This window comes from Coffea arabica, chromosome 6c, assembly GCF_036785885.1.
Source record: "Coffea arabica cultivar ET-39 chromosome 6c, Coffea Arabica ET-39 HiFi, whole genome shotgun sequence".
Classification (NCBI taxonomy): domain Eukaryota; kingdom Viridiplantae; phylum Streptophyta; class Magnoliopsida; order Gentianales; family Rubiaceae; genus Coffea; species Coffea arabica.
In genome coordinates this window covers 11,459,914-11,485,039 of record NC_092320.1, presented here as the reverse complement: position 1 = coordinate 11,485,039, position 25,126 = coordinate 11,459,914, and the positions used below count along the sequence as shown (strand labels likewise).

The 25,126-nt window shown below is 38.2% G+C and overlaps 3 protein-coding genes across 4 annotated transcripts; 2 read left to right on the top strand and 1 right to left on the bottom strand.

Moving 5' to 3' along the window:
* The first annotated feature begins 16 nt into the window (after positions 1-16).
* LOC140008466 (pectinesterase-like) lies at positions 17-2,112 on the top strand. The gene is made up of 2 exons (XM_072052888.1): positions 17-1,229; positions 1,357-2,112. The coding sequence occupies exons 1-2, from the start codon at positions 137-139 to the stop codon at positions 2,049-2,051; spliced, it is 1,788 nt and encodes a 595-aa protein (XP_071908989.1). The 5' UTR covers positions 17-136; the 3' UTR covers positions 2,052-2,112.
* Positions 2,113-2,739: 627 nt separating this feature from the next.
* On the bottom strand, positions 2,740-15,190 carry LOC140008465 (uncharacterized). 2 transcript variants are annotated; one of them, XM_072052884.1, is made up of 11 exons: positions 14,189-15,190; positions 12,705-12,981; positions 12,339-12,524; positions 11,608-11,760; positions 10,428-10,868; positions 7,749-10,079; positions 7,051-7,238; positions 6,800-6,955; positions 4,796-5,030; positions 3,974-4,287; positions 2,740-3,384 (listed from the first exon to the last, which is right to left on the bottom strand). In XM_072052884.1, the coding sequence occupies exons 1-11, from the start codon at positions 14,986-14,988 to the stop codon at positions 3,054-3,056; spliced, it is 5,412 nt and encodes a 1,803-aa protein (XP_071908985.1). In that variant the 5' UTR covers positions 14,989-15,190; the 3' UTR covers positions 2,740-3,053. The 2 variants fall into 2 exon arrangements, with proteins under 2 accessions (XP_071908985.1, XP_071908986.1); XM_072052885.1 differs by having other exon boundaries at positions 12,705-12,943; positions 14,189-15,007.
* A 6,261-nt stretch (positions 15,191-21,451) lies between these two features.
* LOC140008464 (auxin-responsive protein SAUR76-like) lies at positions 21,452-22,324 on the top strand. Its single transcript, XM_072052883.1, has one exon. The coding sequence runs from the start codon at positions 21,566-21,568 to the stop codon at positions 21,929-21,931; it is 366 nt and encodes a 121-aa protein (XP_071908984.1). The 5' UTR covers positions 21,452-21,565; the 3' UTR covers positions 21,932-22,324.
* Positions 22,325-25,126: the final 2,802 nt, after the last annotated feature.

The window sequence follows — 25,126 nt, the reverse complement described above, 5'->3', positions numbered from 1 at the left end:
AATTGCCATCACATGCCACTTAGCTAATGTAACAGTCAACAAATTCAAGATTCCCATTTTTCTCCCTTTTCGCCATCCGACTTTGCCCCACTGAACTTCAGCTATTCACCTCTTTCGAATCTTTAATTGGCTGATCATGCTTCTTTATAGAAGTTTTAATCTTAACTGGCCTCGCTCTCAATCATCCCAAACATTGAGGGATCTTAAAGAAGCCCGGAAGGAAGCGATCGCAATCACGGTCTTCCTCGCTCTGATAGCAGTTCTGGCTGCTCTAGTTTTCATGAATCCCCCATCTTCAAGAAGTGCAAGAATTCACCATCCAAGACCCACGAGTTTGCATACTCCTCTGAGTTCGGTGATCAAAAAAGCTTGCACTAAAACTCTTTACTCTTCTTTGTGCTTCACCACCCTCTCTTCCATTCCTCCCTCCAACACAACCGTAACTTTCCATCATGTTCTTGAGTTTGCTATCAATCAAACCAAGGAACATGTGTTGGATACCCAAGTTGCAAGCGTGGCTCATTTTGAAAACCAAGAATTGAATGCACAGCAGCAGAATGCACTTAGGGATTGCATGGAAATGCTTGATCAGACCACTTATGAACTTGAACAAGCCATTGATGACTTGCATAAATTTCCTTCAAAAAGAGGATATATTCCGAGATCTTATGGGTACCTCAAAATCCTCCTCAGTGCGGCAATGACTAATGGGTACACCTGCATTGATGGTTTGTCTGACTTGGAAGAATTAGGTTCAGATGGCCAAAAGGATCTGAAAGGCCACTTTGAAAATTTGCTTACTCCAATCTCTCACATGATCAGTAATTGTTTGGCCATGATCGCAGAAGTGGAGAGGGAAATGCGCAAAGAAACTCTCAACAATCCAAGGATGTTGAGTATGAAAGTGCAAGAAGACGGATTCTTGGATTGGATGACTGTAGCAGATCGAAAACTAATGGAAACACCAACTGAATTGAGTCCTAATGTAATTGTAGCCTCTGATGGCAGTGGAGATTACACAAGAATTGGGGAGGCAATAGCCAATGCACCAGACTTTAGCACGAAAAGATACGTAATAAAAATCAATGCAGGAATCTACGGTGAGAATGTGGTCATTCCAAGGGAGAAGATTAATCTGATGTTAACTGGAGATGGGATGAACTCAACAATTCTCATTGGGTCCAAAAATTTTGTGGATGGATACTCAACTTTTGCTTCAGCCACCCTGAGTATGTGAAGTGAAGTCTCTTCTTTTGGGTTTTATTTTTGTTTCGTTTTGCTTTGTTTATTATTTTTCAGAACATTTCTGGATTTCTCATACTGCGTAGATACTATATTTTATCTTGGGATTTGCAGCAGTGGCTGGAGACAAGTTCATTGCCCAGCACCTATCAATCATTAACACAGCAGGGGCAGAGAAGCATCAGGCAGTTGCCCTGAGGGTTACGTCCAATGCTGCTTTCTACCGTTGTGAGATGATCTCTTATCAGGACACTTTGTATGCACATTCCCTGCGTCAATTTTATCGTGAATGCTCAATTGGAGGCACCGTGGACTTCATCTTCGGAAATGCAGCTGCAATCTTCCAAAACTGTCTCATTCTTCCCCGCAAACCAGGTCCAGGACAGAGAAACATGATCACTGCCCAGGGGAGGGAAGATCCCAATCAGAATACTGGCATAATATTGCAGAATTGCACGATAAAGGCTGCACCAGATTTCCCATTTCAAGATAGGAAATACTTCCCAACATTTCTGGGCAGGCCATGGAGGAACTTTTCGAGGACTATCATCATGAAGAGCTATTTAGATGACCTGATAAATCCGCAAGGATGGAGTGTGTGGAACCAATACAGCAGGCTGGACACCATTGAGTACATTGAATACATGAATACAGGACCTGGCTCCGACACCAGAAGAAGAGTTCAATGGGGAGGGTACAAGAAGAATTGCACAGAAGACATAGAGAGACAGTTTGCCGTTGGAGCATTCTTGCATGGAGCCGATAACTGGTTAGAATCGACAGTGTTTCCTCTCTTGAGCGGTTCCTGAACTTCATATTGCTGTATATACCAACTTGATAAGGAGTATTCTAACATGATTACGGACCAAACTTCAGCTTTGTTCACTTAGTGTGTAGTCAACAGAGATCAGCTTTGATATTTGTATGCATATTGACCTTTTCCTTAAAGAAAAAAAAAACAATTGGAGTATATCATGCATCTTGATTTCTAAACTCCAATTGTTAGTAATACACAACAGCTTAATACACGAGCTCATAAGGTGCAGATTCACCTGCCAATTGCCATTCACAGCACTTTATGTGGCAGGCACTCCTGTTGGTCAGTACGTAAAAGCTCTGGATGGATTAACATAACACGAAGTGCATTTTGTAAAATAGGCTTGCACTAACTCATGTATCTATTATTTTTTTTTTGTCAGCAACGATACATTTATATAACTTGTTCTATCCTAATTTAGGGGGAAGGGGAAGCCTAAGGAGGCTGTGGTAGGAAACTAATGGATATACAGATCCAACTAGACCAAGAGAGTGCTCTGACACAACCCTTTAATTTTTTTCGCTATAGGTGAAGTTTGAACCCTAACCTACAGTCCAAGGAGGGACTTAAGCCTCTCCCTGGTGGCAACTGAGCCATTGGCCCAGTGATTAACTCGTGTATCTATTAGGTGAAAGAATTTGAGCATCATACACTCTAATTATTTCCATACCAACCTCTACTGCCAAAAAAGTGAAAAAGTATTTACTGTTGGCAATTCCATCATACTTCAGAATGCAAAACTTACATTCTCCCAGCATCATCACGACTTACAGGCAGAAATTGACGGGGTATCTCTTTCTATGACTATTTACAGAAATTACCGTTCTATATTACAAAATTTGTCTCATTCCCTGTACGCTACTTCTCGAAATTTAAAAGCTATACACTTGGTTGTACACCCCTGCAAGATACCAAAAGTCCGTGAAGTTGATGAAAATTGCAAGCAGTTCACTGACAATTGCTCTCTTCAGTGTCCTCTTAGTTATCTGCTTTCTCATCTTTCCCTTGCAGTCCCTTCTGAGAACTCCCTGATAGCCCCAGATTTCTTTCTAAGAAGAGGTTGCCTAGGATAAAGAATAATAGCCAATGCTAGAGAAAACGCAATACCCACAATCCCACTAAAAGGTTCAAAAGGGTGAGAACCGCAGAGCCAATTTGGAAGACTGGGACTGTAAGTCAAAAACCCACCTCTTTGTAAGATGAAACTAGATACAATTATTCCTGCACGAAGCCCAATTGGAAGGGATAGGCTCCCTTGGCTTCTTTGTCGAGCGCCTGCTAGACCTAGTGACAATAACCATAAGCCTGGTATAGCCCAGGGGGACCTGAAATTCCATTTGACCAGAAAGGATTAGTTGATTTCCAGTATTTTCAGCAACAGCACACCGATGCTAAGAAATGTAAATGAACTATAGAAAAAGTAAGCCAGAAAATATGGGTGCCCCTCCCTTGTCCCCAACCACCCCACCCCCCCCACCCCGCCAAAAGAAAAGAAGCAAAAAGAAGAGAGAGAGAGAGAGAAAGAGAGCTGCTGCGTGTCCTGTGGTATGTAGCATGCACTAATATATGAGAAAGCAATACTCAACACAAGGTAGGGTTGAGCTGCTTGAATGGCACAGGCAGGTCTGCATATATGAGAGAGAGAGAGAGGGCGGCAAGGCGGCAAGGGAGAAAGTTTCTAGAAACGCTCAGGAAATGTAATTAACATGAACAGAGAAGCTGCAATATAGGACGGAGGGATTTTTAAGGTAAGGTTTCTGCTGCAAGTCCAAAATAGACAATAGGAAAATCCATGTATTACTACCCCACCCCTTAATTCCTGCAGTCAATCATTGAACTTTTAAGATCATCAACACAATAGGAAAATTCTCAATGAAGAGCCAAGGGGAACACTGGATAACAAAAGATACAGACCTCTGTGACAAAGAAAATGCAAGTCCTGATATGATGACCCCAGGGTAATATCCAAAGTCAGCAGCAATTTCATCAGGCAACCATGACCTAAAGAGCAACTCCTCGACAATTGCGACACCAGTTGCTGTTGCAAGTCCTCGAAACACTAACCAAAGAAGTCTCCCACACACTTTAAGCCATGTAACAGCATCTGAAGATGATGAAGAAAGATAGGTAGGCATAGATGGGTGGACAAATCCAGAAACAAAATTTGCATAATGTATCAGCAGAACAAGTATGACTCCCCAAATCAAACCGTACGCAAAATGTTGGACCTGCAAGCAAAGCAGTCACATTAGGTCTCTCTTGAAGCTAAACAATACAAAATTAAACTTAAAACCTTTCAAATGTGTATAGAGAGAGAGAGAGAGAGAGTAGAGAGCGGGTATTAGGCAATTCAAATTGGACTTATAAATAGGAAAATAAAGAAATGCGATTATTAGAGCCAGTTTCAATGATACATCCCACCTTAAGTGTATTTTGAACAAGTACCATGAAATGGATGAAATTGAAATTGAAGTGTATTCTGAGGTTCTTACAACTATTTTCATTAGAGGAAACAAAGCAGTGACCAACATTTGCGACTATTAAGTAGCAAATGGGATCGTCTAGGAAAGTCCTCTTTGACTTAATGCAGGAAGGGGGGACAAGAGATCAGCCCCACCTATATTGCTTCATTAAACAGTAATACTAAAATAGACAACAGATTGGCCACTATCCAGAAGTGACAAAAATTGCATACTTTTCTATGAACATACAACAGTTGATTAAGAAAGTCCATACCTTTGATGGTGAAGTCAAATCCAGCCCATATTGCTCAAGAGGATTATCATACCCGCGAATTCTTTTGCCCCATAGGGTAACCATCAGCATAATGGAAACACAGAGGCCAACAAGGCAAGCAAGCTCTGCAATCCTGGGCGAGTTATGTGTTGCCCAGCTTTGCACAAGTGTTGGAAGCAATGGAACAACAACGGGTGACCATAAAACAAGCACCATCAAGACAAACCCAGAAATTCTGAAAATGTCCAACCCCAAATTCTGTTGGTTATTCATCTAATAAATACAAATATCTGCATCACATGCATTAACATGCAAGTATACTAAGCAATCAACAATCAATATGACGCCTATCAGATGCTAGTCAGATCATCCAATTAGAGTTTGACCATCAAAAGCACATAGTGAATTCAATGAACAGAGTAGCACACACAGTGACAGGTAAAATACAATTTCTAGAGAATCCCAACAAGGGGGTTAAAAGTTAACTTGCAAAGATAATCAGAAACAAGTCAGATTTTGCCATAACAGCAGCATTAGGTTATTTTCAAAAAAATGAGGAAATACTAGAATAAAAAATAATAAAAATTTTGCCCAGTTGAATTTAATTTACATAGAGCGGAAGAGTTGAAAATGATTACAGACTGACTCTGGAGTCACTTAGATGCTGGAAACCATTCCAAATTTAGCAGAATTTAATGTGCTTCTTTTATTACAAATTTTTTGTGCAGAGGCAGTATGAGAAAGGTGTCATTTTGAGCACTTTGCTTACATAGGACTTTTATACCAGAAAGCAATCTGCTTCAAAGTTCAGCTGTAACAGCGCTGAGTTCATGATGTTTGACTTATTCTAAATTTTGTTTCTATAAAGTAGGAATGCATAATACTTTATATAGAATACATTTAAAGTATATCAATTTATGATGAATGCTACTTAAAAATGGAAAATCTTGATTTTGATGTTACAACATGATCCAGAAAAACGAAAAATTTCCAGTGCAACAAAGTGAAGATGGCTTTAGAGTTCACTGAATTAGCTCATACAACTATAGGGAAACATGAAAGAATTGAGAACTCAGCATAATAATTTTTAAGGTGACTAATACTAGACAACTTGTCTACCCTAGGTGGACAAGTTGAAATGAATGTTCAAACACAGCATTAAAGTTGGACCTCTCAAGTTACCAAGAGTACAACCAATTTGTTTATGTTATCAGGTGGATAAGTTGAACTGAATGTTCTAACACAGTATTAAAGTTGAACCTTCCAAGTTACCAAGGGTACAATTTGTCTATTTCATTAGAGTCTGCCTAGGTAAACTTGTTTCTGTCACAACTATTAAGTCTTTCTTGTCAACTACTAATATTCTCAAGTTACATGTAAAGAAAAGGAACACATGGTGACATATCTACATCATAAAATTTAGTTTCTATCAAGTTTCTAACGTTAGCATTGAGGAGGGACCATGGGTGAATTATCATTCTCTAATTACTGATTCATATAGGGAGAAGGAAAGAGACGGCAATCCTTCTTGTTTAATTCCCAACAACGACTCCAGAAGGAAGAAATTTCCGAGAATATTTAAATTGATTTAACCACAATTTCCATCTTAGTAATCATATTTTTGTTATCTGCTATTATTTATCTCAGAAAAGAATATTTGCCCATTTTTTATCCCAGAAAAGAATATGGCAAAGATTAGTATCTCTCAGATTGAGATTCTCTGATGCTTAAGGAGGTTACTTAATCATGAAAGATATTTCATTTTTTTTTATTGGTGTTGGAAACAGGGAGGGGGGGGGGGCGAAGGGGGGCGAGGCGGAGTGCTGGAGATCCGTCTTTGTGATCACTCAGAGAAGAAACGAAATTTTGAATAGAGAAAATTTCAGCAAAATGTAAATTGTGTTGCTTAAGGCTTTTAAAAGCACATATAACTTTTAAGAGATAAAACCAGATCGTCAACTTTCCATGTTTAAAAAGAGAGGAAGTGAAGCAATAAAATGATACCTCTGAAACAATGGCCGTTCAGCCACGTGTAGAAATGAGATGAGCTTGTCTGTCAAACTCAATGCACCACGTATACCACCCCAAAGCAAAGCAATTTTGCCTACAAGCTTCAAAATGCCACCCTTTTGTCCTAGTTCTGTCAACATTGCAACGAGCCTGCCAAACAAGGAAAACTGTCAGGAACTTTTGGAGTACAAAATGTGGTAATTTCATTTGCAGATTCAGGTTTGCACGAGAAGAGAATGTCAGACCTTTCATGATCCACTCCGCCACCTTCCTTTGTGGGTACCATAGGAGCAGCAACCAGCAGAGCTTTCTCAGCTAGGCTTGTGACTATGTTATTCTGGGTTTTCTCAGACATTTCCTCATTATTGGGGCCCTTGAAATGACCATCTTGCTCCTCCAAGGGCTTCAATAAAGTTTCTGTAGTTCCAGAACTCTACATTGACAAAGATACAAACTATTAGAGAAAACATGTGATTGAACGCTGAAAACTGAGTCATGTATTTCCTATAACAAATTGGTAATGGAAACACATAGCAATAGTGCACTCTCTCTTACACTCGTGCACATTCATCCAAACAGTTTGAGACAGGAACAACTTCTCAGAAACTTCAATGGCACTTAATTACAAGGCTCACTAATAACAACAAAGGAGAGGCCTGAATAGATTTCAGTTTTCATTTTGGGACAATAAGCAAACAAATATCTGTTGATTGGATATACTAGCCTTCATGAAAAGGGAAACTTAAGGAGCTAAGATGTATCTTTACTCAGGCTCTACCAAGCACAGCATACAAAAATATACACCAGAAGATGAGCTAGGATAACATTTCGTGTAATATGTAACCGATGCTGTACAAATGATGTTGAAACCCATGGATTGGGATGAGAAAAACACTTCAAATCAACACATAGTAGGAAAGTATGTTTCACAAAAAACCACTACCTTTTGTTCTACGAGCAAAGCAGAAGCACCCAGAGCAGCAGTGACGGCACCGATCATAACAGTATTTCCATTTGAACTGTTAATTGCACTACTTTGGCTACACTTGTCAACTGAACTATCCCAGTCATCCTTCTCATATATCTTTCCAGAAACCATTTTATCAGCCTCTTTCATAGTTAATCGAGTATGATTTATATTCCTTGATTTTTCCACTTGATCAAGTATCAGGTGTTCATTCTGGCTATTACCATTTAATGCAGCTACATCAAAATAATTTCTCAAGGCAGCTAAGCTAGACCCAACAATAACACCAACTGGCAAAACTCTTCCTAAGTAACTGGTTTCCTGAACAGCAGAAGTTATTGCTCTTATTATATGCTGTCCTTCAAGTGTCCCAAATTTATCCAAAGTAAGATCTTTTCCTCTCATGATAAAAACCTGCTCATCATGCCCTACTGACAGACAGACAGAATTGGCAACTAGCTCCAAATCTTTGGCAAGTTTGGGCTGCATTTCTTCTATATCTTTGTCACTTACCCTTCGTTCAACTTCAAGCTTTAAAGCATCCAATATGATACCTTTAATCAAGAGTAGTAGTTCCTCCAAATTGTCATCACCAATACCCACTCTAGTGTGTGTTTTTTTGCACTTTTCAACTCTTTCCTCTTGTCTATCAGAATCAAATATAACATATGATGGTTCTATAATACTGTCTACATCTGTACTAAAATTGGTCTCAGCTTCAGTTTCACCTTTTACATCAGTAATATCACCATGAATGTTGTCACTGTTATTTTGTGGTTCCTCCAAAAGTTTCCACTTACCTTCTTCTGGAGAGTAGTCAAGAAATAAAGTTGCTGTTGTATCCATATCTAGTGTTTTGGTATTGCTCTTTTTTGACATCAAATACTTTTGAAAAACCTCTTTGTAAAGATGGTCTCCATATAAGTTTGTAGTTACAGACAACAAATTGGGTTGATAAATGACATTTAAATATCTAACTAGACTTTCTGTTGACAGCTTTCTCGTGGGCAAATCTTTAATCCTTCCATTTCCTTCCCTTTTATAACTCTCTGAGTGGGTTTCCCAAGAGAGATTGGTATCAGTACCACTGCTTGTAGCAGGATCTCTTCCAGAGTGGTCATTGGAGGTAAATTCTTTAGAGGTATGAATACCAAATGAACTGTCACAAGGTATGCTCTTTTCATTTCTGTTCTCCTCCTGCTTTTCCAATTTGTGGTCATCACCAGTAAACTGGTTCTGAGCAGTTGGGTCCTGAGTTTCACCTCTTTCTTTGGGCTCATATCCAATGTTTTCTCTCTTTTGATTTTCATCGGTACTATCCTTGGCTCCATCACCATTCTCTCTTCCTCCTTCTAATTGTGTGATCATATCCTCAATTACATTGAACACACTATTAACTGCTACTTGCGTGGAATCATCAATTCCTGTAAAAGCATCAAATGCTTGAGAAACATCAAAGCTTGGAAGCTTAGAATCATATTCAGCTGAACCACCCTGAACGCTGTTTTCTTCTCTTTTTTGACTACTATCACCTTCTTTTTCCTGGATTTGGCTCTCTGACATGGGAACTGGAGCAGAAGATCTGTCCTCTGTCTGAGCAGATGGCATACTTATTGTTTGGTCAAGATGAGAAGATTCAGCAGTTTTTACACTATCTTCCTCGCTACTGCTCTCCCCTTTCATGGATGACTGACCTTTCCCACTGTCATTCTCTTTGTGTTGTTCAATGACCATGTCCTCAGCGTTGACTGTTCCTTCAGACCTACCAGGCAACTCGGGCTTAGAAACTGTTTCTGACCCATTTACCAAAGAATCAGAACCTAAACCAGTTCTATCTCTAGAAGAGTCCATATTTTCCATGTGATTTCCCAAGTCATTTGTAGCCTTTTTATCTGAATCAAGAATCTCACCTGCATTACCATTTGTCATCGGAAGATGGTTGGAGTTAGCAGATTGTTGTCCATACTCTGATGCCTGAGGTTCAGATTCTGGTCCCACAGAGGTCTTGTCTTTGCTAATTTTAGACACATCTGCAAAGTCATCAGTCCTTTGTGATTGAGCTGAAGGTTGAGGATCTTCATTCCCATTATCTGTGCTAGGCTGTCCAGTTTTCTCTTCCACTTTTGACTTCAATCGTGATGCCATGTCAGGAATTCGTCCTAGGCTCAGGAGCCTATCAATTTTTAGATTTGGATCACTGTGCAGGATACCAGAAACAGCAGTTGTAAGCTTTCCGCGAACATCTTCAGGAACAGTGCCTTGCAAAGCATTAATTAATGTCTCCCCCTGACCCACAGCACTGAGGACCTGCACATGATTACCAAGCAATTTAGAGATGACTTTTAGAATTGCACATCACAATATTGTCCTTTTGGCAAATAATAACTTCTAGAATATAAAACTATAGCGGGTGTTGCCCTCTTCCAAAAAAAGACAGTGGTCAACTAATTTCAAATGTGTCAACAGCAGAGTCATTAGTAATAAGAAATATCTATAAGCCTTTATTGGCATCTCTCAAAAATGCTTTAACTCCTCTAGATATAAGATGCTTCACATAAGGACCTTTACATGACTCTGCAAAATATTGCTTTACTAGGATGAGCAGATACAGTAATTAAATTTCCTGAAGACACACAAACTATTCAAATCTATTACCTTTTTCTTTTGTTCTTCTGTCAGTGTGTTGGGCATTGTAGCATCTAGCATATTCATAACAACTTTTGCAGTCTGTAGGACCTGGCCCATTTCACCATCATCAGGATTTGTAACCTCCTCTCTCACTAATTGTGCATCAATAGAACTACTTTGGCCTAATGAATCCTTATCTGGTCGTAGTCCTTTTGATTCTTGTTTAGATCTTGAATAAATTTTAGCTCTAGTATCGCCTGCTTCAAATATATTTTTTGCAAGATTAAGGGAATGCACTCCTAAAGCATCAAAGTTTGGAACATTCAAGAGCTTGTTCACTCTGCCATTTTGGTGCAATGCTCTGCTTTCAGCCAGTGTTAGACCCTTGGAGGGATTGATGGTAACATCAACATCTTTCAAGAGTGGATGTCGACCCTTTAAAAGTCCAAGCTCCACAGCTGCAAGCCACTATAATGCAAGCATGTAAGGAATCTAATGAAGTACAAACTGTAGGATAAAGAAACTTGCTGTATTTAACAGCCAAAGGACCTTATACCTGACTTGATAGAGAAGCCAACCTATTGAATTAAAAAAGCAAGATAGCATGTATTTAATTTTAAAAAACTATTTACGTCCATAAAGAGAGACAATGAAGCAGGAGGGAAACAACTACCCTTGACAAGGCAGCCCCCAAATGAGAAAAGGAAAAGACATCAAAGAAGCTAGATTTTTCTCTGACTTTTTCCCTTTTTCTGAATATTAATTGACTGAACCCCATGTTGATTATTATTCAACTCGCAAAGATAAGACCACTAATAGATATTTCACTCTACTATATTTCTACTATATGATATTACATAAGCTATTCGCATTATGTAATGCAGTAATCAATAAGAACCTCTGTAAAAAACCAGTTCAAAAGAAAGTGTCAGCTTCGTCTTCATCTAAAGAAGGGAAATCCCTTTTACCAAGTTTTCCATCATGTTGCGAGGGAAATTCCTAATAATGTTCTGCAAGCTATATCGTGGCATAAAATAAGATTGTAAAGCAGTAATTATATTCCAGAAAATTGCTCCACTAGTAATTCTAGAAACAAAGTCTTATGTAATTAAACAATTAATCCACAATTCATTACAAAAAATAGAACATTAGAAACTAACTTTTCTGACTATGACTTGCTAGGGATTACAATAGTTCCCATCATTACCTCAATAGTGAGATGCTGGCACCAGGATACAGTTGATTTGCTGCCTGTGATTTCTTTCGATGGCAAATAAGAGCACAAAAGGAGACTGGTAAATGGGTTTTCAGCTATCAAACTGCGTGGAGTAGAGAATATTGGAACTGTCCCGTTATCATTCTGCTAAATTCAAAGAACCATCATTGTCAAATTTATCAAGCACAAAGTAAACATGAGCAGATATTTCAGGGGATTCAGGATCCAGAATACAGTACTTGGACTAAAGTATACTTGCAACTTCAAGACCATCAAGCACATTTAGCAGGAAAAAAAAAAAAACTTTCAACATTTTCCAACAAATTTCAAATGCAAAAAGTAGACTAGACAAATAGTACCAAGGGATTGGTATAAAATAGTTACCAGACAATGGATGCAATAATAGCACTGGAATTGCATCCTAAGCAGCTAAGTACTACAAATAGTTTATCACCTTGGCAAGGGAAGGCAAAGTGAATGCACTAGAAACAATGCAAACAGAGAACAGCAGAGATCTAGACATGAAATGCTCCATTACTTAACTGAACAACTGAGATAAACAAGATATACCAGAAATGAGCAGCATATGCAGTCGAAGAAGACTTTTAATTTGTATCAGCATTTTGAGATAATTAACTCGTAAAGAATGATAGATCAGAAATTAAAATGGGGCAACCAGACTGGTATCCAGATGCATTAACAGTAGAACAACAAAAGAACACCTGTATGAAAAGAAGCGGAATCTTCACTTTTCCAACCATGTCTCGAGTACTAGATTTTGCATAAAAATCTTCAATCTCAGCAAAACCATAAGATACCATGGATATTGCTTTCTCAAAATCTCGTACAGAGGTTGACAAAAGAGCTTTCTCGACATTGAAACCTTTTGCACGGCCTTGAAACAGTTCCTGGATGCATAAAGTAAATATTATCTACCATGATAGTAGTCACAGAAAAGATAGGATCAATTTAGCTTAGAGCATATTCCTCTGCTAAAGTACGAAGACCTTTCTAAATTGCAAGATATGCATAAACAAGAGGGCGAAAAGATGGAAAGCTAATAATGCATATGCCATAGGAATGATAACCTTGTTTGAACGCAATATATCAATCAAGCCAGTTTTAAGCTTCTGATCTAACAAGATATGGTATGGAGTTGATCTTGTCACTTCCTCCAAGTCAAAAGGGTTGTCTATGCATGTTGCAGCTGTAAGAGGTGTTTTCTCTCCTATTTCTGCCAGGTACTTGGTCAACATATTTGCACCATAACCCCAGCCAACAGCCATCATTGTTGTCCATGGCCTTGCCTTATTGATAAACTGTATAGCTGTGGAGATATCATCGCTGTCAGCAGCTGTAAATAACCTACATGAATAAAGTAATTAAAGTGTCCTACTATCAGATATCACGCACAAATATTTTAAAGGGTCAGAAGCAGGAAGAATCTTTCATGAGGAACCCAAACAGGAAAAAATAGGATTTGATTTCAGTTATAGAGTTAGCACTTCAACAAGCGTCAAGGTGCATAACAAACACGCAACAAAGTTATCCCTACTTTTAAAGGAATATTAAGAGACTGGAGCAACAGTCACTTAAACTTCAAAACCATGTGGTTTAATATCGGGAGTGAGGGAACTTAAAAAAAAATCAAAGTAATACCACATTAGGATTACTGAACAAGAGGAGCGGTGTCCGTGACATAAAACATTTTCTAAGCTTGAAAATAGCAGTAATTAGAAGCTTAACTTCTTGAGCATCAGGATAAATTGTTCAAACAAATGATGAAATACGGAATCCTGTCTATTATTTTGTTGATTCACCCGGACTACAATATATTCCCAGCTATTTTAGCCTGTGAGTACACATCTCCTATTTTGTTTGTACACTTTTCTACATGATTTTATATTCTCTTTTTGATAATCTAGTAACAAAACTTTCTATTTGCTCCTCCACAACTCATGAGAGAGAGGAGAAACATATATGTCAACCAAATTGTTTGTGTTAATGCGTCACAGGTTAACTGTTAAATCGACGTAACTAGGAGAAAACTATGTCGGTACATTGTGGGCATTGACAAACAGGTACCTAAAGGGAACTTATTAGAAGTGCTCCAAACTGCTAAACTTTTTGAGAAATGAAGATAAATTGGGTCACTGACCAAAAGCAAGGGGACGCTAAATGTTAGTCTGTGCACTTCGTATCACAAAGTGAACGTATGGATGAGTGCCTAGAAAAATCCCTTTTGGTAAAATACCAAGCACCCAACAATCAGGAACCTTGCTGCAAATCTCTCAAGCACCGCTTGATAATTAACAAATCAAAGTACTGAACAGGAAACAATAAACGATAATTTAATTCTAAGTCTTCGGTTCACAAAACTCGAGCATAATTAACATGCACAACAATTTGACAACTCACTCTCCTGTCCATCAGCTAAAACTTCTTTGCAGTTAATTGAGCAAGTAGTCTTTAGTACAGAGTGTCAACACCATCAAAATCTATCAACAAAGCAGCACTAAAAGTTAAAACCCAAAAAAAAAAAAGTACAATTAAATCAAACAGAAAAATTCACCGTGGCGTCGTTATTGGTGAACCAGCACACCCCCTAGGGTTCATAACAACCGGGAAACACCCTCTCCTAAGACACTCACACACAAACTCCCTAATATCCTTCTCCATGCTCCCTTCTGCCGTCCCCGGAACGATCAAAATAGTCGTATCCAACCCTCTCTCCTCCTCCAAATCCAAATTCACCGGCCAATCTAAGGACAAGACTCCTCCATCCTCCGTCCCCACGCAAACTCTCTGATACACCAACTTCTCTGCCTCCTCCACATCACCTTCCTTCACTTGAATTCTCCCGCTGTTCAACCTTACAAAGTGTCTATCTTCTTTCATAAGCTTCTCATTTACATCCTCCAATAATTCGCTCCCCTCGACTGATATCGAAGGACATCGTAACACCACAAACCGATTAAACGGTGTCGGACTCGTAAACAATATCCAGTCACCAACGAACTTATTATTCCTATGTTTTCTCGGAATTCTCATCAATTCCGATTTCTCGCTAAATTGAGAGAAAAAAATTGCCGCGCCAGAGGCAAGACCTAGGGCGGGGGCGAGTAAGTGGAGGGAATTCGCAGAGGAAAACTGAGAAATTAAGCTCTGGAAGAGATTTTCGAAAGGCGAGGAGTCCAAGAAATTGTAATTGAAGTGGCATCGGATTGTGAGAGATAGGTTTTGAGTTGATTTGAGCTTCAATTTCCGGCGCTTCCATCCTCGGTGACGAGGAATCGAGAATTTTCTCTGAGCTCCCGACTGAGGTGTCGTCAATGGCGATTGATGGTAAAAATTCGGAATTTTGAGGCTCATTTGGTTCTCCACCTGGGACAAGCTTTTCTGGAAAAAGCTACTTGTGTGTGATAAAAGGAAAAAGAAGACGAGGAAGCGGCATTGCCAGCTGGAGAAGCGAGTCAAATCAGCAACTGAAGTGGAGACTGGGGAGTTTACGGTGGAGAAATGCGGTGGAGAGATGACGTGGCCGTGGTTTTGTGGAGCCCGGGCGTTGGCTATATTCGACGCCTATGAGTGGCTGGTGGAACGGTTCAGCATTGAACATTTGCGAGGGAGTCAGTGGGTCCTACTCGTTAGTTAACTTTTGCGCAGAAATACCAGAATTTTGAAATGAGGCAAATAATTGGGCTGGGCTTCTAGAAACAGCAGGAAGGCGAGGAATATGGTGGTGTGGTGTTGCTTTTGGACCAGAGATAAAGGTGTAATATTGGGCTACAAGGACCAATCTTGTATTGGGTCCAAAGATACCAAGTAGCAGTCTCTAGTTTTCCAAAAGAAAAAAGAGTGTACAAAAGTTTTAAAAAAAAAAAAAAGAGTAAATCTTATATACATTGACAGTGTATACACTATTATCGTGGGATTCATGACATGTAAGTAAAAGTTGAATTTCAAATTCAAATTTTACATATTTTGTCATTCATCCAACGCTGACAGTGTATACACTGTTAATATTGAAAAAATTAATCCAAAAAAAAAGGGTGTTTTGTGGAGAAGAATTAATTCCTCTAGATGGCAAAGGAGAAAATTTTAATTCTAAGCCTTACAAGTAAGAGAAAGGAAAGAATTTGAAAGTTAAACTACTGACTTCACAATCAACTGGCAAATGTTCCGATCAGCTAATATGCAAGATATTCGAGACATGATCTAGTCGGACAAATTGCGTAATGTCCCTAACAGTTAAGCAAGATATTGGCAACATTAGCTGGTTTGACAAATTGTATTTTTAACAGTAAGGGAACGGTAGAAAAACCACATCACTACCTACTATAATAATCCCATTAATTTAAACAAAACACTAAGATCTTCTATAACGGGCAAAACAGCTTCTATGCTATGCGCATTTTTTTGAAACACACTAGAATCTCATGTGAACAAGCTGGCACGGAAAAATTTTAAATAGATAAAATCGTGTATTACCTAGTTCTCGTTAATTACTGTGTGCATTAAATCGGTTTTCATAGACACTGCTACTATTGGATTAAAAAGATGTTTGGATTGCATTTTTATGAATTTTTTACAATAAAAAATTATCACAATAATTTGATATATATATATGTGTGAGTTAAAAAGGTGACTGAAAACCTAGTAATTTTTCTTTGAAAAACTACTGCCTTCCAAACAAAGCCTACGCGGCTGTCATTGTAGCAAAAAGTGGCCTGATAATGATCCTATTGCCTAAGGGCTAAGCACATGACCAAATCTTATGTTATATGTTAGAATGATGGTCGGGCCTCAATTCTTTAGGCACATGTGTCTGTTGGTCCAAGCATCTTTACGGAGTCAAACTAGCCAGGCACTAGGCGTGGTAAAAGTCCAAGGGCCAGTGGTGAGATAAATCGCCCCAAAACATGTCAGCAGCAAAACTCCAGATTGTGTTTAGCCTTGACCTTTTTTCAGATGCAAAATCACGCCCATTATTGGACTGTGCTTTCTTAGCAGAGAGAGAATCGTATCTCCACTCGGATCCAAAAACAAAAACATGCACAGATGCCCATTGATTGTCGACAAACCCCTAGTCATCATTTGGTTTTGATTGAACAAATATGATCTCAGCATTTGTTTCACGTAATGATGCCCCTAAAGGAATCTTGAACAGTCTCACTCGGGGGGGGGGGGGGGGTAATTTTTAATCGTGTCGGAGGATAGGGATACGGTATTATTCGAAATAATTATTTTTTATAATTTGACGTATCTTATTTTAGATAAAATAATAATTAAAAATATAAAAATAAATTAAAAAATATATTTATAATACAAATAAAACATTATTTAAGATAATTTAATAATCTAAACAAAAACGACACAATAATATGCCTGGAAAACGAAGAAGAAACCAAAGTGTGTTTGCGGGCAGATTTTTTGTGCTGTCAATTATGGCTATCTTTTTCAATCTAATTTCCAATCAATTTGGTTCCAAACTAATAGTGGTAGTATTTAAAGTTTGCTCGTTTTTCACTATCAACGGTCGATCTGCATTGTGGCTGGACTTGTTGAGTCGCTCGTGCCAGTGCAAAACAAGATTACATGTGTTCGGCCTTTTTCATCATTGAGACCTGTCCTGAGTATTGACAAAGATACGTACGGCACATTATTGAATTCGGTGCTCCGATTCCCACCCTCGACTTAGCTTAATTAGCTACGCCAGAAGATAGTAGCCAACAATTTTTGCATATAAATGCTTCGCTAAAGTTGAACAAATTTTGGTGATTATATGGACCACATGGGAATGGTATGGGCGATTTGGACTCATATTTTGTGCGTCAAACATGTTGAAGAGAGGATCAAACACCGCGTTTGCAGCATGCACAGTCCATGTGTAGCTCACATGGCACTGCTCAATTAATTAAGGAGAAACATTTCCGCATCGCTTTCAAGGTTTCGCCCCATCTGGATCATCAATTAGCAACGAACCAGTCTTAATTCAACTAATCCAACACACATATTAGTTTCGGATTCTGACTGATCAAACAAAATTAATGGATTTTGTTGCAATATTAATATATGGGGTTTTTATAACGGATACCCTTAAATACTCGTTAACGTATCTAATGTTTACCTAACCCTTCATATATATATATATACACACACACACTAGCAATTCTTTTCTTACATTTATATATATTTTTTCTATTTAATCTTACCTACCTTTTCTTGTATTACTTACTTTTTTTAGTTAATTTTATATTTTAAAAAATATAAACTTGAAATATATGGGCACTCGTTAATATACACGTACATACATGTGTGTGTGTGTGTGTGTGTGTGTGTGTGGATTTTCGTATGTTGTCGGGCGGGGGATGATGCTACGGCGCGAAATGGATGATGATTTAATATTACAAGATGTTTTGTGTCATCAATAGGACCACAATTGCAAATTGGTACAGTGGCTTCGCATTCATTTTCGGCCATTCTTCCGACATCAAATTAAAGACCCAAGACCATCATATAATGCCAAAATATCATTTTCTCTTTGGAGGTACATTCGAAGCTTGTGCGGATCTTCCGATGTAGTATTAACGCAATAATTACTAGTTTTCAAAGGAAATTGCAATGGCAAATAAATGTTCCTTCCCCCCTCATCTGTGCTTTTGTCGGAAAAGGTTCATTCTCGAATGTGATGCCAAAATATAACCTCAGAAAGAAGAAGTTTTTGCTCCCTTGGTAACCCACCATGACCAAAAGTTTGTGAATTATTATCGAGATCTTTGTTGTTTTCTTTTTTAACCGCTGCGGTGGAAGCAAAATAGATCAAGCAGTATAAATTGGATCCAAAAGGAGAATGGCAAATAATTCATATAGTGGTTAAACGAGAATCGCTTTAACATATGCTGTAAGTAACAGGCAAAAAAAAAAAAAAAAAAAAACCTTATAGTAGCATGTAATGTAGGACAACAATATGTTCATTACCTACCTACGCTACAGAGAATCTTTTGAGAAGGAGACAAAAATATCAACTTTTCAAACGTTAACAGTTCAGAGTTAAATACTGACAAACAAAAATAAGCTGATTAATTAATTTCATGCACCAATAAGTGCTCTCGAATTTACTTACTATATATTTATTTTATTTAGTTCTACAGGAAAAGGGGGATTGTGGTGGTTGCCACCAGTTGCTTCTTGTGCATATGTATACTATTATTTCTTATCAGCTCTTCATTGGAAAAATAGCAGACATTCGAACCAAATAGATATATATATATATATAGAGGAGACTTGGATGATTGTAATCATCCAGAATTCAGCAACTCCGTGGCACATGTCTGTCGCTTTCAAGAAAGAATTTCATTTTGAAGATGGATTAATTTTAAATATAACCACTGAACTTGATTCAGTAACTACCATGGGTTGTAGGTGAGGATTCAAATCACACCCACAATGAAAAAAATTCAAGAGTGATGCCAAAACACTCCTATGATCTAGTAAGATCCGTGTACACAATCCTTACGCTTTTTTTTTTTCCACTAAAAAAAAAAAAAGTTTGGATAGATTCAGCCTGGTCTTACCAACTCATAAAGAAACTAGATTTTAACACACCTTTGAGATTTTAGGAAGCGTTTACCAATTAAATCATCTTGTGTTGGCATTGAGATTGTATTTGGTGAATGTCAATTTGAACAGAAAAACACTCTTGAAGTTGTTGAGAGTGCCATTCATCTTGCCCTAATGTATCCTTTTTTTTTTTTTTTTTTTTTTTTTGAGAACTCTGGATTCTCGAGTGCCAGTGTGAAGATGTCCATGGGTCTCAATCACCGAATTCAAGAGTAGATTGCAAGTTAGACTGTGTAACGTTCCTAAGAAAGTTTTTCTTTTGGAGCTCAGACTTTTTGAAAAGCCAATATCCAAATGAAAGACTACAGCAAAGCCAAAATATAGTTTAATTGATAGACGCTGGTAAATAATGCCTGTAGCTAACTCGTGGTTGCGTGGCATCTTAAGAACCCTAACAACTTCATAGTTCGATTAGTTAACAGTTCCATCTTTGTCTTTTACGAAAATGGCAACCGTTCAGATTAAAAATGACCTCGCCCGCCTGATTTATTAATCCTCTGCAACCATTTTTCCGGTTAAATTTGTTTGTTTTTTTTTAAATCAAAGCACAAAAAGTGCACCACTAAATGATTGCATACAGGCTAATGAGAATCTTCATTAGCTTAATCAGACACGTTAGTTGCCTAAATATGTGCTTCATTCCTGTCAGCTGCTTCATTTTCTAGGTTTCTATCAGGTTTTGGCTCTTTGTTCTCATTGGAATTCCATACATCCATACCATACACACACACACACATATATATATATATATAGACACACACTGTCACGGTTGGATACACGACACATACGCAAAATTTGAGTTTTAAATTCAAATTCAAATTATGTGTCATGCATCTAATAGTAGTAAAAGTGTATACACTGTTAATATATAGATGATTAATCCATATATATATATATAATTCACACACACACACACACTCTCTTCTTGTAGATTATGGTGTGACAACTTTTATCTATAAATAAAGTTACAACAAAAGAAGAAAGGATGCATAAGTCTTGCGTGCCGCTTTTGAGTTTGCCAACTGTGAAGTTTGATGATTTTCTTCAGTGATTTTTTCCTGTCTGCCAGCGGGCCGGGGCTTGAATTTGGTCCCAAATGAGGGTTGAAGGGGGAAGAATTTAGTCCTGGAATCCTTAACACTGCAAACTGGCTGGCCCTTTTTGGGATAGCTAAAAAAACCTGGACAGATACAAGTTGCGCTCAGTGGAAAATGCCGTTTTTCTTAATGACCTACAGGCACAAGTTCCTCAATGTGTCACACCGGACAAGTCTTTTCAAAACATGCAGCAATTGGATTAGTGGATGGTGTGGAGGTTTTTGTTTATATTCTTCATTTAATCTAAAGTAAAGGGGTTGGGTTCCACTTCCCCAAGGTGAAAATGATGTTTCCATTTGGAAAATATTTTTTGCAGCTCCATCCACAAACCATAGAGTTCTAAGTTGATTGCTTAGTCTCCTGAGCCACTCAATTTCTTTTAGGCAAGATCCTTTGAACGTGCATGTGTCTGTTCTTCGTCATCTTTTGCTGAATCAGGCGTCTTTTCTTTCTTATTATTATTATTTTTTTTACTCTCCTTTTCATCCTAAGCATATGTATCCACTAAGGGTTTGTATTCCCATGCATCAATAGATAGTTTGACAGAATATGAACTAAACTTTTCCATTAACAACGCATTCAATCATATAAAAAGCTGTTGGAAAATGACAGGAGCAATTTTTGAAAATCATCTATCCTAAAAGGTGAATGAAGGCTACGCGCGTACCCAATTTTTTTTTTTTTTTTTCTGTTTACATATTGTTCTCAATTCAGCTGCATTAATCAAACAGAGAAAAATTAACATTGCCGTAGACTTTTTGAATTTCAATACCCTAAATGTCAAGCAATTGGCTTCTTATCAAATCTCTTAGAAATAACTCCTCTAGTATCAAAAAGGGAAAAAAAAATTCGCAATTTTTTTCGCAGTGGGTTAATATTCTCAAGGGCAAGTCCCTTACATTTAATTCAGACCCAAGACCCGGCCCGCCTCCAAAGGCCGCAGCTGGTTTTTGCTCCAAACCAACCTTCACCGTTAATCTTTACAATTTTTGCTTGGTTCCCATGACCTGGCCGGCTCGCTTAATTAATTAATTAAACAGTAAGCCAAAACCAAATCCAGAATTTAACCATTTTAACCCGACTCCCGCCCCTTTTAATACGCAGCTTCCTCCCACTTTCTCAAGCCCCACAAACCAGCATTCTTCCTTCTTCTCTCCTCCTCCGTCTCTCGAGCTTCTTAATTCTCCAAATATTTCATCATCTTCTTCTTCTTCTTCCTCTTCCCACCAATGGCCAAAGCTGGCAGACTCACCAAGCTCAAGTCAGTCCTAAAGAAAATGCAGTCTTTCAAACTTGGGAGGGCCAATGGCAGCCCCATTGCCGCCGCCAACAGTTGCTCCGACGATGAAAACGCTGTATCCAACCAAGACTTGCATCCTGTCTACGTAGGCAAGTCCCGGCGCCGATACCTCGTCAGCTCCGACGTCATCGAGAACCCGCTTTTCCGGGAGCTCATGGACCGGTCCGGTGACTCGGATGACTGCATTAGAGTCGGCTGTGAAGTTGTGCTGTTTGAGCATTTGCTTTGGATGCTGGAAAATGCTGATCCTCAGCCGGAGTCGTTGGACGAGCTGGTCGAGTTTTATGCTTGTTAAAGCAGAAAGAAGCAGCGGCGGATTTGGTGGCGGCGGGTGGTGGGAGGTTTGCATAACTGTCTGTCAGAAACTGAAAAAAGAGAGGAATAACTGCTTCCCTGTGCTGAGGGAGGGGTGATTCTGTGCGGTCATCCGTATGGTATATAGTTGTAAATGCTTCTAAAAGTAATAACGATTAGCGGTGTAGAAAAGAAGGGAGATTGTGTGAGAGGGAGAGGAGAGTTGATCGTCCTTCCTTTTACATGGCAACTGAACGGTGAGGATTAACCCATTTTTACATGGCTACTCTTAAAGCAGCATGGCTTAGTGGGTATGTTACTTAGATTACTATGTTGATTACTGTAATCATTATTGATGTTGTTCTTTCATTCATCAATGCAAGGTGTTCATTGATCTCGTTGTTTGCAAATTAAGACAATGTCGCTTTCTTCTTGCCGAGTGATATTTTTTAATGGTACTACTGGAGTTCTCCTTTTTTCAAGAAGTAATGAAACTTTAGGTTCACTATTAGGAGTAATCAGCCTCATTAGGGCTAAAAATTGTTTTTAAGCATTATTTTTTCTCCATGATGCAATGACAATAACATTTTATGTGAAGTGTCTTGCCAGAAAAGGAAAAAAAAAAAAGAGAACACCTTTTGGGTACTAAAGGATAGTTCAGAATACCCAGAAATAATAATAATACATTATCAAACGTCTCTTGATATCTGGTTTTTCACATGGTAGGATAATGATCCAGTTGAAACGGACAAGCGTTTGCTTTGCTTGTATCTTATATAATCTACACTTTTGCCATAGAAACTGAATTTAAAGGAAAGAGTTACATAAATATATATGTCACTAATGCCAGTGCCATTCAAGTTTCTTCAAACTACAGAGTTTGATTCAGTGGTCACTAAACCCTCCTTGGGCTAAAGGCGTGAGTTCAAATCTCACGTATAGCAAAAAAAATCTAATCTAATGATGGTGTCGAAACACCCCAAGCACCCCTTTGGTCTAGGAAAAAAAATTCCAGTTTCTTCATATTGAGTTCTTCAAAAATTTGGTGGTTCCCAGCATTTGATAAACACCTTAAAATAATGAAGAGAAGAGAATTAAACACTTAGTTAAAACCATTGTAATTGCATAAGACAGTCAACACTTTAATTAGTGTATTTGTCTAATGGCTGCTAGACGAAAGATATGTGTCAAAAGACTGATTATTAAAATGAAGAACGTAAATTACGCACCGCCTTTAATTATTTAATATTCCTTGACCGTGTCATATGTGTCCTACCATCGAATTTATGTACAACATTCATGAACGCCTTTTCTTTCTTTGCAAATTGCTAAAATTTGGACCTGTTTAATTTACACTGCAGATTTTGGTCTGTCCAGCTTTTGAACTCGACCATATTGACTTCGTCTTTATTCATTTGCATTTCATGGTCTTTGCGAGTCCGTGAGTGTGTGCGTTTTTTTCTTTTTTTTTTTTCTTTTTTTTGGTTTTTTCTTCTTGGTGCGATGGTTAGATTAATTTGAGAGATGATATTTTGCAAGAAACGAGAGTTCTGAACCTGGCCGGAATACAAGAAAGGGTATGTACTATGCAGGCTGCCAGAAAAGAGAAGTTTAGCCTTAAATATGAGTTGGTACATATTAGGATTTGGCTAGGTCCAAAGCTATTAACATAAACTATGTGGAAGAATCCGTTGTCTTGGCTTCATAATTAATTAAGATTGATATTAATAAAGAAAATAATAATAATAATGCTTCATTACTTGAAATTTTGAGAACCCAAAAGGCAAATGGGGAAAAGAAATGCCTGGTTTGAGTAAGTAGTGAGTGAATTTCCTTGGGAGAGGGGGCATGATCGAACGTTTATGAAGCGAATCGTAGGTAGGCTAGCAATGCATATATTCTGTATAATTTTTGTGAAGTCAGAAATGTGTATAGTTTAAGATAGTAATGATTGGGTGGTTAGAGATGCTGTTTGTTTTTTTTTTATTTTGATTGATTCAGCAGCAGCGCACGCGCAGTCTGTTTGTTGTTAAAACTAGGTAGAACCTTTGATTATGCTTCTTTGAAGACTTTATGAATAGCTTTTAAGCGGAAGACACGAATTTTAGCTCCATATCACCTGCAAGGCTGTACGCGTTTCGTAGCTGCCACCTCTAACGACAAAGGTAAATATGTTACAGCAGCAGCAGCAAGGTATGGCAAATAGTGATAAATTAGCACTCATAAACTCCCATCCATGAGTGGTTAAAGTACTGACAGTGATCAAGCCTGCATTCTCAAATGGCTACAATTTTACGAGTCAAGTATCTATTTTTAATGACGAAAATTCGATTTCAAAGTGTCTTGGCCTAGTTATGCCGTTGCGAAGAGATGAATAATTTTTTTTTTTTTTTTAGGTGTGTCCCGCAGGGAGTGGACCCCGCAGACTATTCACCACCCTCAGCAACTTGCTGGCAGCAAGGTTCGAACCAGGGACCTGAGGCTCCATTTTCAGCAACCTCAACCACCAGACCAAACCCCTGAGGGCGAAGAGATGAATGTTATGTACATGAATAAAAGATTAGATCTCACGTTGGTTCAAGAGATGGAGAAAGAGCAGTTAATTTGTAAGTAAGGGTCCAAAACCTAACAGGTTAAACTTTTATGTCAGAATTAGATTCTTAACTTACATAGTGGATTCTTTGATGGTCTCTCTCTCAATGCGTTTCTCCCTAACAATTGAATTTTGAATCAATAGATTATACTTATCTCAATCTCCGGTTAGTAGTGCATATATACATATTCGCGAACGATCACAATCAATCACCTTAAAAAAAAAAAAAAAAGGCACGAGTTAATTTTAAGGTGTAGGTGTGGTAAGAGTCCTTTTAAATGTGAGATTTAGTTGCAATATTGCTAACTTATGCAATTCGTGATACATGAGCTTTACATCTAGCTCTAATTTTATCTCCTAATTGATTGGATTACTACTTGATTGCAACTCAAATTGACAAACTTTTGTGGTTGACGCGTGCTTCTTTTCCTCAACCTAAACCCACACTTAATTTCATCTCTACAATAGGCATGTAAATACTGTACTGATAATTTAGCATGAATCAGTGGGTACTTACTTGTGTTAACATCCCTCCTCAAAGGGATTATCTAACGAAGAAGTATCGTATCGTGTTCAGCATACCGATCAGACATGTAGCTACCG

Bases quoted from the DNA above. Each gene is read 5' to 3' on its own strand.
- LOC140008465 (XM_072052884.1), bottom strand. From the start codon at position 14,988: ATGAGCCTCAAAATTCCGAATTTTTACCATCAATCGCCATTGACGACA. The intron at 12,982-14,188 runs GTGAATTTTTCT...TTATTCATGTAG, and splicing joins TCACCAATAACGACGCCACG to GTTATTTACAGCTGCTGACA. The intron at 3,385-3,973 runs GTCTGTATCTTT...ATGGAATTTCAG, and splicing joins GCATTTTCTTTGTCACAGAG to GTCCCCCTGGGCTATACCAG.
- LOC140008466 (XM_072052888.1), top strand. From the start codon at position 137: ATGCTTCTTTATAGAAGTTTTAATCTTAACTGGCCTCGCTCTCAATCA. The intron at 1,230-1,356 runs GTATGTGAAGTG...TGGGATTTGCAG, and splicing joins TTTTGCTTCAGCCACCCTGA to CAGTGGCTGGAGACAAGTTC.
- LOC140008464 (XM_072052883.1), top strand. From the start codon at position 21,566: ATGGCCAAAGCTGGCAGACTCACCAAGCTCAAGTCAGTCCTAAAGAAA.